The 22,146-nt window shown below is 36.8% G+C and overlaps 1 protein-coding gene across 5 annotated transcripts in view; it reads left to right on the plus strand.

Annotated features, from left to right (window-relative positions):
* The window catches only part of LOC100741781, a 91,852-nt gene that overhangs the window by 60,781 nt on the left and 8,925 nt on the right, over positions 1-22,146 (plus strand). For 4 of the 5 annotated variants that reach the window (XM_033319850.1, XM_033319849.1, XM_033319853.1 and 1 more), the window contains 4 exons: positions 11,705-12,657; positions 12,810-13,708; positions 20,437-20,724; positions 21,053-21,128. In XM_033319850.1, coding sequence (XP_033175741.1) covers positions 11,705-12,657; positions 12,810-13,708; positions 20,437-20,724; positions 21,053-21,128 — 2,216 coding nt within the window. The remainder of the gene's footprint in view (positions 1-11,704; positions 12,658-12,809; positions 13,709-20,436; positions 20,725-21,052; positions 21,129-22,146) is intronic. The other variant, XM_033319852.1, reaches the window with a different exon arrangement.

Genomic DNA, 22,146 nt, shown 5'->3' on the forward strand with positions numbered 1-22,146 from the left:
ACCTATTAGAACATTTGTATAGTAATTGATCAGGCCCAGTGTTAAGTTTCGTATTTTCTGGTAGTACTTTTATGCAACTATGAAGGTTTGATGTCATGAAAATGAAATGTATAGAACCCGATGGAAAAACGCTGTAAGTGGAAAATAAGGGTAACACAAGGCGTCGTGTACGTTTGCGGAGTAAATATCTCGTAGCTTCTATGTAGATTTTCAGATTTGTTTGAAATTCGAACAACATAACCATGACAGTCGTATCTCATTACAATTTCAATGAAATTTCAAGATGTTTTCTATAACACGTGCGATCTGTACGCGAAAATTTTCTACGGTAACTGTCCAAATGCATTGCTGAGTCATTGTATATCGACTTAACTGCAGCCTAAGATTTCTACATGGTCAAAGGAATATTATTAAATGAAAAACTTCTCGTCCAATTGTCCGTCCCTTTACGGCGATAGAGTTCGCGTGGTAAATGTTTAAACGCGCTTAAGTACACCAAGGCTAACGCCTTTAAGGCTTGACGGTATTATTATTCCCACGGGTATAAGTCAGAACTTTAAACGGTGCTGTATCTATCTAGTTGTCTGTTTAGCAAACCGTTTGGCAAGTGTAAACCCGGCTATCCACGGTTTCCTCTGGAATCAATTTTCCCGTCAGCGTTTTCAGACGTTACAAGCGACCGTTGGAATTTATGCGACGCCATAAAACGCGTGTCCCATAGGGGCCGCTCTTGCGTCAGTATCTGTCGCAATATTCTAGTAACACGACGTTGATGGCGCGGCGTCTCACAGCGCGGTATTCGAACGAGGCTTCGCGACAAAAGTCAAAATTCGCGGGCTACGTTGGCAGACCATGTTCGCAGGACAGATTGGCACGTTCACGGGCCATATTCGCACATTTTCACGTTCCACTATACGGCATTTGAATGACGATTCAACAAAAGGGCACGTTTGCAAGTTTCCAGGCCACGTTCGCAGTTATACGAGACACATATCGGGACATGCTTCTCATATATGCGGAAGTAGCGTGTGTTCCGCTGCCTCGATATCGAAAAGGATTCTTAAGATATTCCTATATCTATATATGCGGTATATAGAATTATTCATATGTACATTTGTTTATTTATTTATTTATTATTACTTAATATATCGTCGAATTGTACATGTATAATTCGTTACGTTTTTTGTACACTTTTGCCTCGTATTAAGTCCATATATTTATGTATTAACACTTTGACTGCCACGCCGAAATCACATGTTTCGCTGAGGATGACACGGGAGTATTTTTATTATTCAAAGCATATAATGGCACAACCTTTTACTACAATTATTATCACGATATTGGTAGTTATTTTTCTATAATACACGCGTTTAGAGATTTCATTTTCTTTATTAACTTTTATTTAAGTTTAAAATCATGAGAAGCTTAAAATTTCTATTGGGTTGGCAACTAAGCGATTGCGGATTTTGTCGATAACACCTAATGGCAAAATCCGCAATCGCCTAGTTGCCAACCCAATAGTTCGTTTAGATTTTGAACGTTATTAACACTTTGACTGTCACGCCGAAGTCACATGTTTCGCTCAGGACGCCACGGGAGTATTTTTATTATTCAAAGCATACAATGGAAAAATAATAATAAATTGATGATCTAAGACGACATTCTTCCCCGATGGACCGTTTATCTTATTGATGGTCACGGGTGACCACCGTGGCGTCTTGCTAACAGTTGATAGCGACGTATTATAACAAGGTTTCGTTTATTTCAACAAACCATTCGCATTCGCTATTTCGTCGTAAGCAAAACGTGCAGAATATATCGTTGAAACGTGTAGAAGATGTTAGTAAACGGTATTTGCTCATTGTATATGTAATAGTAAGGTATGCGCACACTTCTAACTTCAATTTTATGATTATAAAACAGCATTTACGATTATTTTCTAAGGTGTGTTTATAATAATTTTCGTAGATTACGTCTCAAACATATGGATGCGAACACAGTGCACCGTTAGATGCAAGATTTGTTCTCATTTTTTTTTTTTTCATTGATGTTCTAATAAAAATGTTTAATTGTTCAATGGTGCACTTTTTATTTCAAAGTATCTTCTATTTATCGGTTATATTCAAAATGCCCTAACTGTCAATTTTCATACAATTTTTACAATCGTAAGAAGTTCAAGCGCTCGGGTCATCAATGACCACAGTGGCGTCACAGGAAAAACCGTAGCTGGTCGTATATGACCAACGTGGCAGTCAAAGTGTTAAGTACGGTTATCATTGTTATCATTATCATTATTATTATTATTGTGATTATTATCGTTATCAGTTTGGTATAACCAAAACTGGCTCCAAAATATCGAAATCTCAAATTGAAAATATTGCAGAGGACGTTTAGTGGATCTGATAGAGAAATCTTTTGCCGGGACAGGAGCACCAGGAGTTCTCCCTGTACGCGACAGCCATCCGGTGGGAAACGAAAGAGTTGGATGGAGGGTTTAAAGAAAAACGGCCACGTTTGCAGGTTTTCACGTTCGTGTCGCGTTCACAAGAACGATACGCGACGAGACGGCTTCGTCTTTTTCTTCAAATTCTTTGTTCTTTTTTGACAGATTGTTCTGAACCAATAGCGTTCCTCGAAATTGGTTTTCTCAGAGCATAAGTGCAGACCGAAGTATTCGAATCAATAGCATTATTCGTCGCTAAATTGGCAAACTATGTATGTGCTCAGAGCAATGGCTTTTTTATTTTAATTTCGACAATTGATAAAAATATACAAGCGATTTTGACGCTGAAAATTGATATCGATTTATCTTCAAATGGAAACACGATTGTGTGAATAATTATTATATATATGTGGCATAAGTGTTATCAAGATTTCGAGAATTTCAATCTTATCTCTATTTGATGCTGTATCATTTTGTTAACATTTAACCTTTAATTTGGTAGTTACTTATTAATTCATTTAATTTAGTATAATTGCGATAATATGCGTAATTTATCGTATTGTGTTTAAACACGTTACAACACGTCAACTTTACCAACGTTTAAATCTTAACTGTTGTAGTTATTTATCATTCTCGTTGAATTTTAACGTTTTACTAATTACTTTAATTTTTCCAGTATCTTTAATATTTATTTAACCTTAATAATACTAGAATATTTAACGCTTATTTTAATAATAATTCTCAAGAATATTACATGCCGAAGACCATTAACGTTATCATTTTTGCTGGATCACCGGCCGCCTTCCATTATTTGGAGCGACGCGACATTAATCAATCTACCAAGCATCAAGGTCACTAATGACGTAATATCGCCAAAATGTGCCCGATCGAGGATGAACGTTATTTGACATTCGCTGATGTCAACGTCGTCGAAAGACACGCTTTCCTTTGCCAATATGTCGTAAGCACTATCGATGTCCCGTATAATAAAGTTACAGCTTCGAGGTTATCGTTTGTCGTTTGTTATTCGTATCGTTTCTATTAGTTATAATATTTAACGACGCTTTTGCTAATTAATATTTAGCTAGAAAATACAATGTTTTAAATCGCAATGTTCCGTATTACGAATAATCTAATTTTTAATTTTTATTCGAATCTTCGATCGCAGTTGTACCTAGAAAATTCTGTTTTCTTTTCTTCGCAAAAAGATTATTGAAATCCTAGTCGTTATCGTAGCAGGTCGCCTTTTTCAAAGGGAAAGGATTAAAATCGATCGTCGCTTGGAAGAATTACTTAAGTGTCAGCCATAATCAGGCAAAACGACTCACTTCTTTTTCGCAAGAAGATTACATTTAAATGCAATTTGTAATCACACAGAATAATTGTTTCTCTGATTTTTTCAAATCCACTTTTCTTCATCTTCCAAAGGAATCGTAGCTCGTATTCACGTAGAATTAGTTCCCTTCTACTCCGACGGAGAAAGAAATAATCACGTAAACTGCATAATTGTTCTTCTCCTCGCTGGAACAAGATTATTCGAATACACTTGTAATAACGCGATAACGAAAACCACCGACCAGACGTTTTATCGTAAGAAGAACTCTATTTCTATGGACATAATGGATCACGTGCAGCCTTATATTGCATGATTCCTCGCATAGTTGGCGCACCAGGTCGTGCAGTTTCCGGCGGAAACACGCGCAATTAGCGCGACCCTCGGCTTTCTCCTCAAATTCGATATTTCATGTCACGATAGTACTTAAACTTGAGTCAGTGCAGGAAAAGAAACATCGGAGAAATGAAACGAGTAAATGCCTCATGGACGTTACACGTGTTCGTTGGAGAAAAGATCGATCGTGACCGTGCTTATGAATACTGAAATTTCCATACGTTCGTGGGCGTTCTCGAGCCGAAGTGCGAATAAGAAAAGAAAATATCGTCTGAATTCTTGGAACGTTTTAGGAAAATTGTCCCTTAGGCTCGAACAATTTGTATAAATAAAGCGATCCACTTGGACTTGGTAAACATGACTGGTCGATGAGAATCAAGCGGTATTTTCTATTCCCCATTATCTTTATGCAACAACTCGTAAAAGTGTTCGCGTATTCGCTATAGATACGTCACGATAGTATTTGAGCAGTGAGAAGTTATTGGGGTGGCAACTAAGCGATTGCGGATTTTGTCGATACCACCTAATGACAAAATCCGCAATCACTTAGTTGCCAAACCAATAGTACGCTTTTAATAAAACGCATCTTATCCTCGGTGTTCTACTGTTTTTACGCTCATCGACGACGAAGGACGACGTTGCGGCAAAAAGCAAAATCGAATTGACGAAACTGGAATCCAGGTGTAAAGTAACAGATACGGTAGCTCACAAAAATATTCGAACACTTGACGCAGAAAATTTAAACGATATTGAAATTTCGTTAGCACTGTAACGAGATAATAAAAAAAAGTATACCTAAAATTAAGACATCTACAGTATGAACAGTGATATTAAACGTACAATTAGTATGGAAGATGGTCCGACTAAATATCGTGGTTTATGAATATATTGCGTTCCTTCCAATAAATATCTTGTGACGTTTATATACATTTTCAGATTCGCCATAAATTTGATCAATATCATCGCGATAGCCGTGTTTCGTTACAGCATTAACGAGACCTCAAAATGTTTTCCCGCGATAGAATCTTTATGTACGATGTGTCGTAGGAAACGTTCGAAATTTCATTAGCACCATAATCGATAGACTGCGAATTTTTATGCAAATTCGTATCTTGGAGGATACAAAAAAGTGGTGTCTCGGTAGAAAATTATTTTACCTAGCTATAGCTAGTTTCACGTGGTAAGTATTATAGGAAACACTGTACTTTGCGTATTTTCGTGCAAAGTTCCTATACACATTTCCTTTATAATATAAATCGTTTACCTAAGTTGCATTTTTATTAATTGCATTTATGAAAATAAATTTATGAATTTGCCTAACTATCCACAGTCTATTTTGCTATTTATATTTTATTACCACATTTTACTATCTGTATACGTAAAACGAAACGTAGATGTTGAAGGATTAAATAATAAATTAAACAGCAAACGAAATAGATGTTCTTCTACGCTAAGATCATCGAAGTGTCTAGTTTAGAACGACTCGAACATCTTGCAATTGGTATTCCTTGCGAGTGATCCAGCTTTCTGATCACGGCGTCACCACCCACGAGCACGTCGATTAATTAAACGGTGATATTTCCAGACGGCTGACAAGGCCTTGACGAACATTCTTTTTAATCGAAATTGCGACATGTTTACGCGTAATCCCACGCATGCAACGATACCGCCTTGTTTGTCTCGTTTGTCTGTACGCGTCCACATGAGGCAGGAGGTCAAATTCAAACGTCAAACGTTAAGGTTCGTTTAATCGCGTACAACCGTTTAGTCGAGTGACGAGTAATTTGCTAACTTGTTGCGTGTGGGCGCTGAAATTTAGTCGAGTAGATCGATAAAACGATTTAATCGAGTAGATCCATTTGATTAGGTTTGCCTGGTTCTATAGGGTGCTTCCACCATACTCGCTACTAACCGACTAAACTTGTTACTAAACTCTACTAATTCCGGTTACTTTCTACGTACTAAACTCCAATACCTAACTAAACTTCAATAGTAGTTGCCTTATAATTGTAATTGGCTCGTCACTCGATCGAATCATTGGATGGTGATTGCGCGTCTGAACAAGATCGCTTAAAGACGATCGATTTAGAAATTTGAAAATTGAATCGAGTTGTTTGTAGCGAAACAATTTAATCGGATAGTTGCATTTCATGAAACTTTTCTACCTCACCAGGCTTCTTCTTTTACCTTGTTATTAACCAACTAAACTCGTAACTAAACTGCGTACCAATTCACTTTCTATGTACTTGAACTGTTTAGTTAGCAACAGCAATTGATTAGTCGTCGCCCGACTAAATTATTCGACACATCTGAACGGATCTGCACTGTTGACGTCGATGTTAATTATTATTCCATCGTTAGAAATTATCTCGGTGACGCGGCAGAAGCTTCTGGCAGGCGTGAACGAGGTCAGAAAAGCGACGTCACTTTACGACATGCCTCGCCTCGCCATAGTGGAAACTTTTTGAATTATGTGTTGCGTGAAATAAACGCTGACAACTCGCAATTAGAATTTTATTTATAGCCGTACGTACGAAGTTGTATGCTGATACGCGGTAATAGAAATTTATTGCTATGGAAAATGTCATGAAGCCCGACGTTTACAAAGGTTAGCGGAGTGAAAATGATAAGATACGCAAGCTGTAGTCATCGCGTTCTTCCCTTACAGCCTTCACCTTCCATATTTCCTATGTAATTTCAATCTCTACGCCATTTATTTTTAACGATCCTCTTTAACGATTTTCTATCTTATCCGCCACACTATTCGATACTTATGTCACCTTCGTTTCGAATACTACGAGCTTGTTAAGATCATGTTGGCCAGATACTCGGAGCCGATCGGATCGTATTTCGCGGTGGATATCGTAAGCACAGGCATCGAAATCACCGTCCAATTTCCTAAGGGGCTTCGTAAATTATCGTTATATATACAGTACTTACACGGAACCAATTCCCCAAAGGGAATTGCCCTCCATAAGACGTTTGCGTCCTTCGCTTGCAGCATGTTTCACTCGCCTCCTTGACAAACGCTGCAAATGGAAGATGATTTACAGCAGAGACGTTAATCGATTGGATCAATCCATGAGCGATGTACAAAGAAACTTGTTAACGCTAATTAGTCGAACTAATGAGTTACTTATCCGAACACGTCCAGTTTATTCGTTACTTTTTGTGTAAACGATTTCGTTGCTTTTGTAAAAAAACTATGTATCTTCTCGTGAATTTTACATGGACGTGTTTTAGATGTGGCTGTTTTTAAATTGATCTTAAGTAGATGTAGTCGTGGTTACAAATGAAATAAAATGGCTGTATAGTTCTTCCATATCTACGTACGATAAAAATTACAATAAAAGATACGAGCTGAAGGAAGAAACCAACAAATATTAGGTTAGCCGAAAAGTATGTTTCTTTTACAGACGCGTCTTTTACAACGACGTAGCTTTATACAAAACGTGAAACCTAATCTATCGAACGTTGTAATCTTTATCCTGATAGAACGAAATGGATCATACGTAATTCGATAAAACAATATAAAATGTAAAATGTTGTGCGTCCATTATTTCTATAATGGAAATACATTGAAAAATAGCAGAGATCTAATACAATGAAAAATTACAAGAAAAATCCGGCAGCGTCACGAAACTTTTCATCGGTACTATACGTCATTGCGAAAAATTTGCCAAGAGAAAGACACGTCGGTTGCAAGAACAAAGGAGCGTAAACGTCTGATCGAGCTTGTACTTACGTACGACGAGCACGTAACGGACACGGAATGTGCATCACGACTTCTTTGCACCTGTCTGATTTATGAATATCATTCGCGTATACGCGGATCTAACGTTTGTCCAACGAAGAAAAAGACTCGTTACAGCAATTAAAAGCGAATGAAAAAAGAAATGTGAAACAGTAAGAAGGAAGATCGTCTTGTATTCTCGTGTCGATCGTCGATAATTTATCGGCAAATTAACGTATCGATTTCTCCCTCGTATTAACCGCGTTTCCTATTTAGGCAACACGATGATTTTTTGATCGCGACAGTGTATTATTCACCGTAGCAAGCTGTATGTCGCAACTGTGCAAAAACCGTGAAACGACTGGCGCATTCCATGTTACAGCGGAATGCAGTTACGCGAGACATACGTGCGTCGCGTAACCGATCGAATCTTTTTCGTTTCTGATCTCGTTCGCTGTGTTTCAGTTTGGCCGAATAAATCTTTGTAAAAGTAAAGAACGAAATTTTAGTTGTTGATTCAATCTTTCGTTATCGAATTTCAATTTCTCATTCGTTTATTCGTTATCCGATTTCAATTGTTTCGTCGGTTATTCCATTTCAATTTTCAAGTTTGTTCTTGAATCTTCGTAAAAATCATCGCAGGATTTCTGGAGCTTCTCGTGAAATACATATTTCTACCGTACTAAACGTTATTATTATACAGAACAGTGTATTACTTGCATTGTAACATTCAGTATTACATTACAATGCTATACACTTTACAATGTAGTTCTGTATTGACATGGTCAAATGAGAAGAAAAAGCGCTTTACGTAAGCCGATAACAATTATACAGCCGATAACATTATACCGTAATATTATACAAAAGAAAATCAATGTAATATAATAAGCGTCTTTCAAAATCTATTCAACATACAATGCATAAAATTCTACTAAATATTAATCTTCCTAACATCTTCCTTCCATTCACTTCATGCATTCATCATCCACGTTTGCACATCAGCAAAATGAATCCGATTTCATGGTATCTACTATGCTACAGAAGCCAAGTAACAAGTCCAAGACCTACAAAACCAAGTCCTGCATTCGAGATTACGTACATTTGGCGAAATCCTGAAATTTGAATTATCCAAATCGTGGAAATACCGATTCTCAAAGTATAGGACGCGTTAGTGGCGATTGAGATGTCAATTGGCTATGGAGAAGTGGCCGTAACTAATTGTCAGCGAGTTCAAAGCTGTTCTAATTCAACTAGATACGCGGCGTGATGAACGAGCAAGCTGATATATAACTGTGCGATCCTCCGCGAATGCAGATCTCGTTGTCAGTCGTATTCATTGGCCTAGTTCGAACCGAACAATTGATTCGCCTTGCGGACGTTATTTCCAAGTCAGATCGAGCTTTTGTACGTGTAGGATGGAAAAAACGGGATTTTTCTGGTTCAACGTCTCTTAAAGCAATCGCTCAACACTTTACTGTTGAAAATTGAAAGGAAAGCGGTCCGCTCTTTAGTTTCTTAGTAGGAGATAGCTTGATAGGTTGATGTATTCAAAAATGTGCGAAATACTCGTTCGAGCAAGCAATTGTGAAGGAAAAACTATTGTAACGCGAATATCCGAAAATTTCTTGGATGCTGGTAGAATTAAAATGTAAACTTCGGGATGTCAAAAAATTCAAAGTAAATTGAGAAACAGATGACATAGCTACTGGAGCGTAGCGAGTCTTTTAAGAACTACGTTAATTTGCGTCGGACAAAGGGAATGTCTTTTGCTCTCGAAGCTCGTTGTACGTCGAGCTTCAAACAATTCCGTCGCCAATAGTATAGAGCGTCGTTTAAATTTCATATTTTCGTCATTTTAACCGGCACGATCTCAATTGCAAATCGCCGACCCTCTAAGGAACATACGCCGGGGCGACACAAATCTCCTCGTCGCGGATTTAATGAGCTTCACACTCCCCGGAGACTGAAACTTCTTTGGATTGTTAGAGAAACCAATGGTTTTCGGACATACGGTGCAATTCTATCAGAAACTCGATATCTTGTTGTATTTTCACGGATTTGATAGAAAAGCGTTGCTTTTTTTAGAATTTTGTTTTCTTTCTATGTTCGGTCGCTTGGAAACGCTATGTTGTGAAATGGTTTTCAGAGAAACGCTGTACAGAGAACTTGCGGAACTTTTGCTTCCATATATTCTCTATATACAGGGTGGTTGATAACTGGCGATACAAGCGGAAAGGGGGTGATTCTACGCGAAAAAAGAAGCGGAAAATATAGAATAAAAATTTAAAAATTTTTAAATTTTTAGATTTAAATATTTAAAAATTTAAATATTTAAAAATTTAAATATTTAAAAATTTAAATATTTAAAAATTTAAATATTTGAAAATTTAAATATTTGAAAATTTAAAAATTTAAAAATTTAAATATTTAAAAATTTAAATATTTAAAAATTTGAAAATTTAAAAATTTAAAAATTTAAAAATTTTTAAAATTAAAAAAATAACGTCAATCGAGACAAAGATCTACAGTGAGATCCGTTATAACGAGACGCGATAAAGTGCACGCGTACCGAGCGAAAATTCAAAGTCGATTTTCTCGAAAACGAAGCCTCAAACGAAAAATTTGTATTCTATATTTTCGACTTCTTTTTTACATATACTGTATATACATCCTGTAGTAGAATCACCTCGCGTAGAATCACCCCCTTTCCGCTTGTACTACCAGTTACCAACCACCCTGTATATCTTTCTATTTGATACAAAATAATCAAATCTGAAGGTTTTCATCGAGTGATCATTCTTTCACTCGCCTCTTTGTGATTCTTTATAAAATAACTAATTCGTTACAAGAAAAGAGAATAGAAAAACTAGAAGAGAAAAAAAATAAGAATGCTACTTATTTGAGTTAGGAAAGCGATTCAGTGATTTTGTAACAGATTAGATAATATAATATATAACACAAACAATATAATGTAGATGATGAATAAAAATCACTGCTATAGTTTCACGCATCTAAAAATAGTAAAAGAGAAAGGAAAAAGAAAGTGGTCGGTAAAAATTTGCTGCGAGAGCATTTCCATCAGTTCGTCAGTAGAGTGGCGTTGAGAAACGAGGCGAGGCCGGGCTCGAAGCGGCGATTAAATGTCAAACGCAGATCGGATTGTTGTTTCGGTGGACTTTGGAGCGAATGCTCGAAAAAGTTGGCCAGGCTGGTTTTCGAGGAAAATTCAATTCAACCTAGTACCTATCGTTGACAGTCTCGTCACCGGTTCAAAACGCGATCTGCTTCTCTCGATCGTGTAAAACGAGAGATCTCGAACCGATTGAAATCGTCGAACCCACGCCTGTCGTTTATACGTATTTGCCACTGATCGTTCAACGCTATTTGCTCGAATATATACACCTCGATTCATAAGTATTAGAAATATGCACAGGCTCGCGAAAATATTGAAAGAATAGTCGTACACAGTTTTTACGAATATATCATATGTGTTAGACGAAATATTTTGCAATTTCATTAATACTCTAATGACAGTCATAATCATATTTGTAATATTTGACACAAATTCGAGTACATAGAAGAAATTGCAAGATGTTTGACGGAAGTGTATACGTATTTCGTGTTGTAAGATTATTTAAACGATCAGTTATTCATTATATTAATGAGACTTAGTATTCAATGGAGCCATCTTTAACCGAAAGGTACAAAAGATGTAATTAATTATTCCAACGAATAGAAGGAAACTACCAAAAGAATGGAAAAATGGAACATAATTCGATCCATTGAAATTCATCTCATTCTTCAAAACAATATGTAGTCGCCGACAAAAACGTGCTTCAAAGATGTTTTCGTTTTTCAGGCACAGCGCGATCGACGAAGAATCGCCAAGTTCGATCACCAAGTCGTTGACAGTGGCCACACCGTCTCCAAGGGACGCCTCACTTGACGATCCTCTGGGTACTTCCACAAACATCAAACAAATTTTCCCATTACACTCCAGCGCTTCGACCGACCAATATTCTTCGATTCGAAGATTCGAAACAAAAGCCAACGACCCCATTAGGCTCCAATACCCACAGATAAAACGAGACTCTCAATCTCCAAACATTGTCAAGAAATCCTCTTGTTCCCCAAAACAGACCACTCTACCAACCGATAACTTAGGTCTACTAAAAAAATCGCCACATTTAGACAAATTAAATGACCTGGACAGACAACTACCAGAAGGATTCGCAGATTTGGAAAGCAAAGTGACCATCAAGTTACCTTCGGAAGAAGCCACATTGAGGTCTATAGATCGCGAAGATTCCTTCAGAATTCCATCAAGCCCCGAAGATATTTCTGATCAAGAAATCGTTGAGGTTAGAAAGGACAGTGCTCTGTTCCTGGAGGAACCTGAAGGTCTGCCCACTCTTCGAGAGATACTTAGGTCTAGGAGTCCAAAGATCGTCAGACCTAGAAGGGAGAGTAGCGGATACGGAAGTAATTTGGGAACTTTTGACGAGGATAGAAGAAACTCGTCGTCCGCGGATGTTTTGCAAGATTTGTCGTCGTTTTTAAAAGAGAGACGAAGATCTTCTACCGGTCCTAAACGGTTGAACTCGAGGGTGATTTTGGGCAGAGCCGAGGAGAGTTTGGCTAAAGACGGTGAAGTTGGAAGGATGCCTACGACCGAAGTTCACAGGAAGCTATCTGGGGCTGGACTCGAGATGCCAAATATTGAGGAGGTTAGGGAAGTTCTTAGGGATGAGGTCCCTTCCAGACAGGAGAGCTTGGATAATCTTTGTAGTCTTGTGAAGAGGGTTAGCTCGGGTAAGTTGCGGTGCATAACGATTGGTTGGCTTATAGAATTTTCGTACCTTTATATTTTTATAGTTTTTCGCGATAACTTACTAAGTTGTGATATTTTACGTGTTTATCGTACAAAAATAAGTTATATCTGAAGCTTCTTTTCTGTTCATCAGAAGACTTCTCCATGCGCTGTGGCCTTCTCGGAGATCCTGCGGATCAACGTATCTGCCTAAAAGACACGTCAGGCATATCAACCATCAAACACCAAGACTCGTCAGCCCTCTTCGATTCTTCTCTCAGCGATTCGGCCAACCGTCTCTCGATATCTCCAACCTCGAAGAGTCCGACTCAACCAGTCGCACGTTCCACAGCGACAACGTTTCTCAGTTCCAGTGTACGAGACATCAACAGGCTCGTCAATAAATTTGACGAGTCTTTTGATCGATCAAAAGACACGAACGCTGAAAGACACAAAACTGTCGCGTCTAGAGCCAACGAAGCATCTCAAAATAAGTTGGCCGCTCTGCAAACCAGAGAGGAAACGGTACAACAATCCGTGAAAAACGATATTCAATTCGATGTTCTTCCACGATCGATTAAGATGTATCAGTTGTTATCCACCCAATCTGAAGATAGATCCGATGGCGAGTTGCATTTGGACAGAAGGATATCGTTTCAAATTTCAAAGCAGGAAGACGTGGCTGCAACAATGATGTCATCGGCGGTATCAATGAACGCGTCTCTGAACAAGTCTTCGAGTGTCTTCACGTTGAAAAGCAGCGTTTCTGGAGATAATCAGACATTGACGTCCGGCGAAGCTGTTGACAGCTGCAACGCGAGGAAGACAGTTTCACCTGGAGAAATTGGGACGAGTCAAAGGTTCCTTGGGGATAGTGGAAACGTATCTGCGAGACCTATTTATCCGTACTGTCCTTACTCGCCCTATGGGAGTCCTCAGGGAAGTCCCAGGAATAGGAGAAGACCTTTGAGAGAGAGTAGGAGAGTTTCTATCGATAACAGACAGGGAGCTCTTCAGCTGAATCAGTATAAATTATTGGATAATATTGGCCAGGTAAGTTTCTATCCGTTATGTGACTGTTTCTATGATTTGTAAGATTTTCAAAGTCCACTGTACCTCAAAGCTTTATGTTCATTTTTATAGTTCATTTTTATTAATCTCAAAGTCAACTCTAAATTAATTCGTGTAACCAATTCACAAACACAGGTTTAGGTCGGTCTTCACGTCACCAAATAAATTACAAACATAACATAGAAGTATCCACGATATTCGTAATTAATTAAAATATTTTCCAAAAGTCCAGCAATTTAATTCTTTAATTTTTCAAGTTCACCGGTTTAAAAAACACCAATGTGTTTCGCTTTTATTAACTTTGAGGCTAAATGGGAACTCATGTATGTAATACTAATTCATATTTGTGAGAATATAATTAAGCAAGTAGAACGCCATGGAAAATATGGTTTTACCTATAGAAACACTACTCTTTGGCTACCTTTTTATACATTTTTTTAATATAATGCGCATTTTGGGCATCTTGCATTTTGAAATTTTTAATTTAACTTCCCTTATACATATCTCGTTAATGGAACAACCAGACGAATATTCCTTCCTTAATATTCACTAAAGGAAATTCTACTTTTTGCCCTTATCGCGAGCTACCCACGTAAAGTAGCTGTAATAGAACGAAACTGAATATGTAAATGAGAGGCAACCATAAATGAAATATTCTCCAACGGGATCGGTCGTAATTTTTGTTCTTCCCCGGCAAACCGTGTTCCGTTTCCCACGGGAGTTTAGTCCGGTGAAACTCATTAATCGCGAGAAATTTTGAGGCCAGTTTCGATGCACGGCGATTCGCTTTAATCGCGTTTAATTGAACAGTATCGGGAACTGTGCCGCGGGCGCGTGGAAAATCACGCGTTAGCGTATTATTTGCCATCGAAACCGATTAAATATTCTGATCGATCACACGAGATTACTTTGAAGCGTGATTTATTATTTTCAATAACGTCGCGCTGTGTCGTTACGATTATTATTCGATATTATTGCACATTAATCAAAAATGAATTATGACATTTGTTACATTTATTTCACGCGAAATCATTGAAAAGATGATTTCCGAACGTGAAAAATGTAATTATCAAATGATTTTTAGTTGACGGTAGACGTAGAAAAAACATGGTAAAGGCAGAGAGGATTGTGGTTTGGTCTGTTTTCTTCTTTCTTTACTTTCTTTTTCTTTTTCCTTTTCTTCACTTCGAGATGATGTCGCGACATAGCATAAATTGCTCCAATTTTCTAAATTACCATTCATTCTCCTTTCCATTACACTTGCTTCGTGATAAAATTCTTTCTCTGCATAAGAAACAGCCGATGAATATATTGCTACAGAGCTTAGATTTTCTTGATTGCACTTGCCATTACTTCGATAGAAATTGCTTCAGTTATTTGATTATTTTAATTCTATTAAGAATGTTGCGTTAGAATGTTACACGCTGATTTTTCCGTCATTTTCTATCTAGTTATATCTTTCTAGCGTTAAAAAGTATCTTCAGTTCGAAGATAACAAAACGACAAGAACTGTTTATTAGTATGCGTATTCTCGTTTCAATGTTATCTCGTTATGAGTCGTAGCAGAATCATATAAATGGAGAAATATAAAATCATCCCATATTACACCTACATCTAAAAAGATTCTTGGCATCCAGTTTGAATTTTCATTTTTGCCAAATTGCTCGTTTTGCTCCTTCTATCGCTTGCCAGGCAAAATAAAAATATCTCACTTTCCAACTAAAATAAAAATAACACAATTCAGCACGAAAAAAGAAGCGCGACGAAAGAATAAAAAATCTGCGACATATCATCTCCGTAGATTCTACACTTTTATTGCTAACAGTTTCCTGGCGCCTAGTTTGTATGCGAAGTTTCACCATTTCCAAAGTGCACGTATTGTGCGTTCTTTCGTTTTCCAAATAAAATAAGACTAATGCAATTGGGCACAAAAAATGGGTTAGGCAAGTGGAAGAATAAAAAATCTGCGACCTATCAGCTTCGCAGATTCTACACTTCTATTGCACCTACATTCTAACAGTTTCTTGGTGTCCAGTTTCACTGAGAATTTTCACCATTTTCAAATTGCACGTTTCGTTCCTCCTGCCCAATTTTCTGCCCCTCCAAACCATGCTCCCTCCATATGCATAGTTATGCTGGATCCTAAGTAGTCAGTGCCGATCGACAAGAGTAGCCATCGTTTGCCTCACAACGAAAAACTGATTTTCATAGATCGAACGTGGAATTCCATTCGTGCGTGATCCTCCGTACGACACGAACGTCGCGAAAATTAGACGGAAGTCGACAGAACGGGGCGTGGTTTGGTTAGAAGTTGGAAAATTTCGTTCGTCGGTGTAGCGAGGTGAATCCCAGGTATCTCTAGGATCGAGCTAAGAAAGTATAAGGCAGGAGGCAAGGAGAGTTTACTCTGTGAGGAGAGTCGTCGTTTCACGCTCTTAAGCTGAACGTCGGTTTCGATTCGATCTTCGCCTCGGTCACTTTACTGCTCTTTCTCAGCTACAAAGTGCAGATCGAGATCAAATTTCTGCCAGATACTCGGCCAACTGCAACCTGGCAAATTGGAAATTTTATATTTCAAGTGTACATTGTACGATGGAGCTTGTCGAGTTTGATGGAGCGATATTTATGCCACGTTGGTCTATTTTGTAACGATATTGGGAATGTTGATACGAACAATGGTAAAAATTAGTTCAGAGGAATTTCTAATGACAACGAGAAATAATAACGCTGTTAATGACGAACGAAATGTCAATTATATCAATAAAAAGAGCGACGAGAATGATAAAAGTACAATGATGACAAAAAATTGCAACTTTAAGTTAGACATTGTTCGAAAAGATCGATTGATCGTCTTGTTTATTAAGAGAATAATAATAATTTCAGCTTCTCGAATAAAGAAGCATATTGGTAAAAAATAATTAGTTAAAGCAATGAAAAATAAATTTATGAAACATATATGACATTTCTGTTGCTTTTACAGACTTTCACGAATTATTATATTGTTTGAAATATTCATAGCATGTCCGACAATTAATATAAAGTACTGCTGCGTATTTAGCGAGACTAAACAGAAGTGAAATTTTTTTATTCCACGACCAGTAAAGCATCGCCGTGAGGAATAAAATACGTAAAACTTTTTAATTCGTTTATCTGAATATTTTCATGAAATTCTTTTCATTCCTACGAACGTTTCGTGGAACACGATATACAATTTACGAGTTCTCGGAAACCAGTAGTATATATCAATAATATATATCACTTTGAAGAGATGCGGATAAACAACTGAGTTCACAGAAAATCTGCACAGAGAACGCTTTCAAAGATTATTCCTCGTATTATTTGTACCGTTTTGTTTCTATTTATTTATATCTATTAAATTTGCCAACATGTATATTTTATTCGACAATAAATTGTTTAGATCAGCGAAAAAGGTTTTTTATGCGAAAATCACTCATGAAATTTAGTAGTTTGTGATCGATCATTTATTTCGTATATGTCACGAAATATCCGAAAATCGATAATCACGGATGCGATTGATATGGGAAATTGAAACCTTCGAGCATCAACTGCTGTCCAGCGGACGCGAAATTTTCCGAAGTAATGGAAAGGATTCTCCATTAGGATCGAAGATTGCTAATAAAATCTAATTTTTGTTAATCTATGACTTTACGAGGAGTTATACAGGGTGGTTGGTAACTGGTGGTATAAGCGGAAAGGGGGTGATTCTACGCGAAAAAAGAAGACGAAAATATAGAATACAAATTTAAAAATTTAAAAATTTAAATATTTAAATATTTAAAAATTTTAAAATTTTAAAATTTAAATATTTAAAAATTTAAATATTTAAAAATTTAAATATTTAAAAATTTAAATATTTGAAAATTTAAAAATTTAAAAATTTAAAAATTTAAATATTTAAAAATTTAAAAATTTTAAAAATTAAAAAAATAACGTCAATCGAAACAACGATCTACAATGAGATCCGTTATAACGAGACGCGATAAAGTGCACGCGTACCGAGCGAAAATTCAAAGTCGATTTTCTCTAAAACAAAGCCTCGAACGAAAAATCGTTATTCTATATTTTCGACTTCTTTTTTCGCATAGAATCACCCCCAAAGAAGACGAAAATATAGAATACAAATTTAAAAATTTAAAAATTTAAATATTTAAATATTTAAAAATTTTAAAATTTTAAAATTTAAATATTTAAAAATTTAAATATTTAAAAATTTAAATATTTAAAAATTTAAATATTTGAAAATTTAAAAATTTAAAAATTTAAATATTTAAAAATTTGAAAATTTAAAAATTTAAAAATTCAAAAATTTTAAAAATTAAAAAAATAACGTCAATCGAGACAAAGATCTACAGTGAGATCCGTTATAACGAGACGCGATAAAGTGCACGCGTACCGAGCGAAAATTCAAAGTCGATTTTCTCGAAAACGAAGCCTCAAACGAAAAATTTGTATTCTATATTTTCGACTTCTTTTTTACATATACTGTATATACATCCTGTATATACACACCGCCAGTTACCAACTACGCTGTAGAATTTCCAAGAACCGATAATCACTCGTTCAATTAATCAACGTTGAAAATTGAAACTCTGTGTTCAAGACCGCCAATTCGTCTTTATCCGACAAAGAAATTGTCGAGACGATGAGAAGAATTGTCAAAGGAAGATCATCAGTTAAATCTAATTTTTATTTAACAGTGGCTCCAGGACTTCCAAGAACTGGTCGCTCTGAACGTAATTAGAATTTAAAACTGGGTGCTCCGTGTAAATTTAAATTTATTATCGAAAATTTCCAAAAGGAGTAAAAAGGATTCTGAAAGGAAGAAATTGCAATATCAATTTTAGTTAACAATGGCTTTAAAATTTCCAAGAACTGGTCGTTCTAAGTGTTGGAAATTGGAAACTGTAAATTTAAAAACCTTCAATTTCTTATCATCCCCTCCCCCCAAAAAAAAAATTTCCAAAGCAATCAAAAGCACTTGAGCTTCTCCGATGAATTTAGGATGTCTTGCTACGGTTATCACTAAAATCCAATTTTTGGTTACCCTGTGGCTTTACAAAGGACCGCACGTACGGCAGAATTTCCAGAAATCGTTAATTGCGAGTGTAATTAATATCGAAAATTGAAAGCCACTGTTTCGAACGTACCATGGTTTTCTGCGCCATAAAAGTCAAACCAAAGAGGCAACGGCCAACTAGAAAAGGTAGCGGCGAATAAAAATCTTGCGAGACAACAGCTACGATATCATGAAAGTTAAAGAACAACGTTACTGTTAATTTGATGAAGGTTCGTGCAAAACAATTGTGTTTTGTCGTATTTTTTTTTCTGTCCAATGTTCGTTTTTCGTCGACATCTACTTTTGAGGTTGCAACCGCTATCTTTTTAATCCCGAGGAAACATCATGCGCGACAACCGTGAAATAAAGGAAATGAAAAAATATTGTACAAAGTTTACGGAACGTGTAGGTACATCGTGTGCTTTCCATTAGAAGCAGCACTTCTACCGGAAGATGTATCTTGTTTTTCTTTTTTTTTCTTTTTTAGTTTCTTTCTTTTGATTTTCCCATGGGAGAAGAAATAACGAAGGGTAAAAGAAAGATGGTGTGAAAAGAAAGTTTCTGTGGACGTCGACAAGACGGGAATTTAACTTTAATGAACTCGTATTGTCTTGCAAACTACGTTTTCTTTTTTTTTTTTATTTCGTGAATGCGATATTCAAATAGAGAAGATTGTTTTTTCTAATTAGGAATTTTTTATAATTAACTATCAACCTGTTAAAGAAATGTGATTTCTTTAGATTTCTCGCGAAAATGTATGAACTGCTGTGTGAAGTGAAAGCGAAATGACATTCGCTTAAATTTAAGTTCCTCCTTCTCCAGGAATTTTGAAAGAGTAAATTACGAAATTTTCAGGAACTATCTTGTAATTCAGTAATTTTTATACTTTCTTTGGGTTTCGTTTAAAAACAAAACGAATCTACGTAGTACGCAACTAAAATGAAAATTCTGCGGTAATAGAATAGAATTGTTAAATTAAAGAAAATTTGTTTAAATTCTAGTCCTTTCGTTCCAAGAAATTAAAAAATAATTGGTTAAAGTACTCGCAATAATTGTCTTTCAATTTACTGACTGTAAATATGTTCTTTAACCTCCCCCTCGGAGACGCGAAAATATTCTAATTCCTTTAAATTCGAATCTTGTCATTTCCAGAAGTTTTTAATAATTTCCTATCAGTCTACTAAAAAAAAAAAAAAAAAAGAAACAAGTTTTTCCGAAGCACAGAGTTGTATAATTCTTCGCAACAATAAAACTGTGTCAAACCAGGAGAAATTTGTTCCAAAAATTTGTAATATTTACATGTCAGTTTACTAAGAAGACAAACGATTATCGAAACACAGAACCATAATTATACCTGCAACAATAAAAAAAACTGTGTCAGTTCTTTAAGATTCTTTTAAAATTTTAGTCCTTCTATTTCCAGAATCTTTGAATAATCATCCATCGATTGGCTAAAATAAAAAGAACGTGTCTTTTCGTAGCATAGAACTGCATACGATCCTCTGCAACAGTAAAACCGTGTCAAATAAAGAGAAATTCGGCTAAATTTAAATTCTTCCATTTCCAGGTATTCTAGTGTCGACGATCTCATATCCTTTCTTTCTTTTTTTTTTTTTTATTTCTCATGTTATAGGGTTCCTACGGGATCGTAAAGCTAGTTTACAACGAGGAGGACGAGACTCACTACGCGATGAAGATTCTCAGCAAGAAGAAACTGATGAAGAAGGCGGGAATCTTCGGTAGAATGGCTCCGGGAAAGAAGGGTGCGGCTAACCCTTTGGCGAAGGTCTACAGGGAGATCGCGTTGTTGAAGAAATTGGATCACCTAAATGTCGTGAAACTGGTGGAGGTTCTCGACGATCCGGACGAGGACAACCTTTACCTTGTTTTCGAATTGGTCCAGAGGGGCGAGGTACTTCAGGTGCCTACCGATAAACCACTCGACGAGGAGACTGCCAGGAAGAATTTTCGTGACGTTAAAGCTAGTTTACAACGAGGAGGACGAGACTCACTACGCGATGAAGATTCTCAGCAAGAAGAAACTGATGAAGAAGGCGGGAATCTTCGGTAGAATGGCTCCGGGAAAGAAGGGTGCGGCTAACCCTTTGGCGAAGGTCTACAGGGAGATCGCGTTGTTGAAGAAATTGGATCACCTAAATGTCGTGAAACTGGTGGAGGTTCTCGACGATCCGGACGAGGACAACCTTTACCTTGTTTTCGAATTGGTCCAGAGGGGCGAGGTACTTCAGGTGCCTACCGATAAACCACTCGACGAGGAGACTGCCAGGAAGAATTTTCGTGACGTTGTAATGGGCGTCGAGTATCGTAAGTCATTTACGAAGACTTAATTAAATACGTTGGCTAACCACAGAGAATCTAAGAAACAATTTAAATTCAAGTAAATTTGGTAAAAATGCTTCAAGTGTTTTATTTTGTTATTTATTCAAATATGTCACATTGTTACTTTATCAAATACTTTAACCTTAGCGCGTAACACAATTATTTATAGCTTGAAAAATAAGCCTCGAAAGATAGTTTCGTACAAGAACTATTTTCATTGTTTCAATGTTTCAAATCGACCACCTAATATCTTGTGACACCCAGTATAATTACTAGATCACGAATTCTTATGCAAATTTATATTGTTATGAATACTGAAGAAGCGAAACCAGATTTCTTTCACGTGTACATAATATAGTCAGAAGTTTACGTTGCATGTTTTGTCTGCTCTTTTACAGAATACATTCTCTGAATATTTTTACACATTCAAATTATTCATGGATGCATAAAAATCTGCAATCTAAAGCCTCGTCTCTACCGAAGCAACATCGAGCAACCTTTTGTCGCCTCTTGTTGCTGCCCGTGCTAAGTTGCAAGAAATTTCCGACGAACAGCCACAACCTATAGAGACATTTTTGTCCACGCTGAAGCAACGATCAAGCGGCTGTCTTTTCAAGTAATAGGAGCAACAACAGAAAGTTGCTCGACGTCGGTTCAATAGAAACGAGGCTCAGGCCCACAGTCCACGAGGTCAAGCTTCGTACACTCGTATTAGATGCAACGATGCTGAGAGTAGCTTGAAGCTTCCATTCGGCGGTCATTGTAACGCACACCTGTCCTCGAAACCGCAGCGAAGCCGTCTTCGTCGTGACGATTGGCGTTAACATTACGTCAGTACGTTGTAACCTCGCGTCATAACACGATGTCAGTGGCGAGACGCAGACTACAGCGATACAATGAAACGTGGTGATAAGTCAATGCCTCCTCGTCATCGTTTGATATTTTCATAGCGATACAAAATGTATTTTACTTCGCGCTTCGTACATCGACAATTGGAACACGA

This window comes from Bombus impatiens, unplaced genomic scaffold, assembly GCF_000188095.3.
Source record: "Bombus impatiens unplaced genomic scaffold, BIMP_2.2 scf_0217, whole genome shotgun sequence".
NCBI lineage: Eukaryota > Metazoa > Arthropoda > Insecta > Hymenoptera > Apidae > Bombus > Bombus impatiens.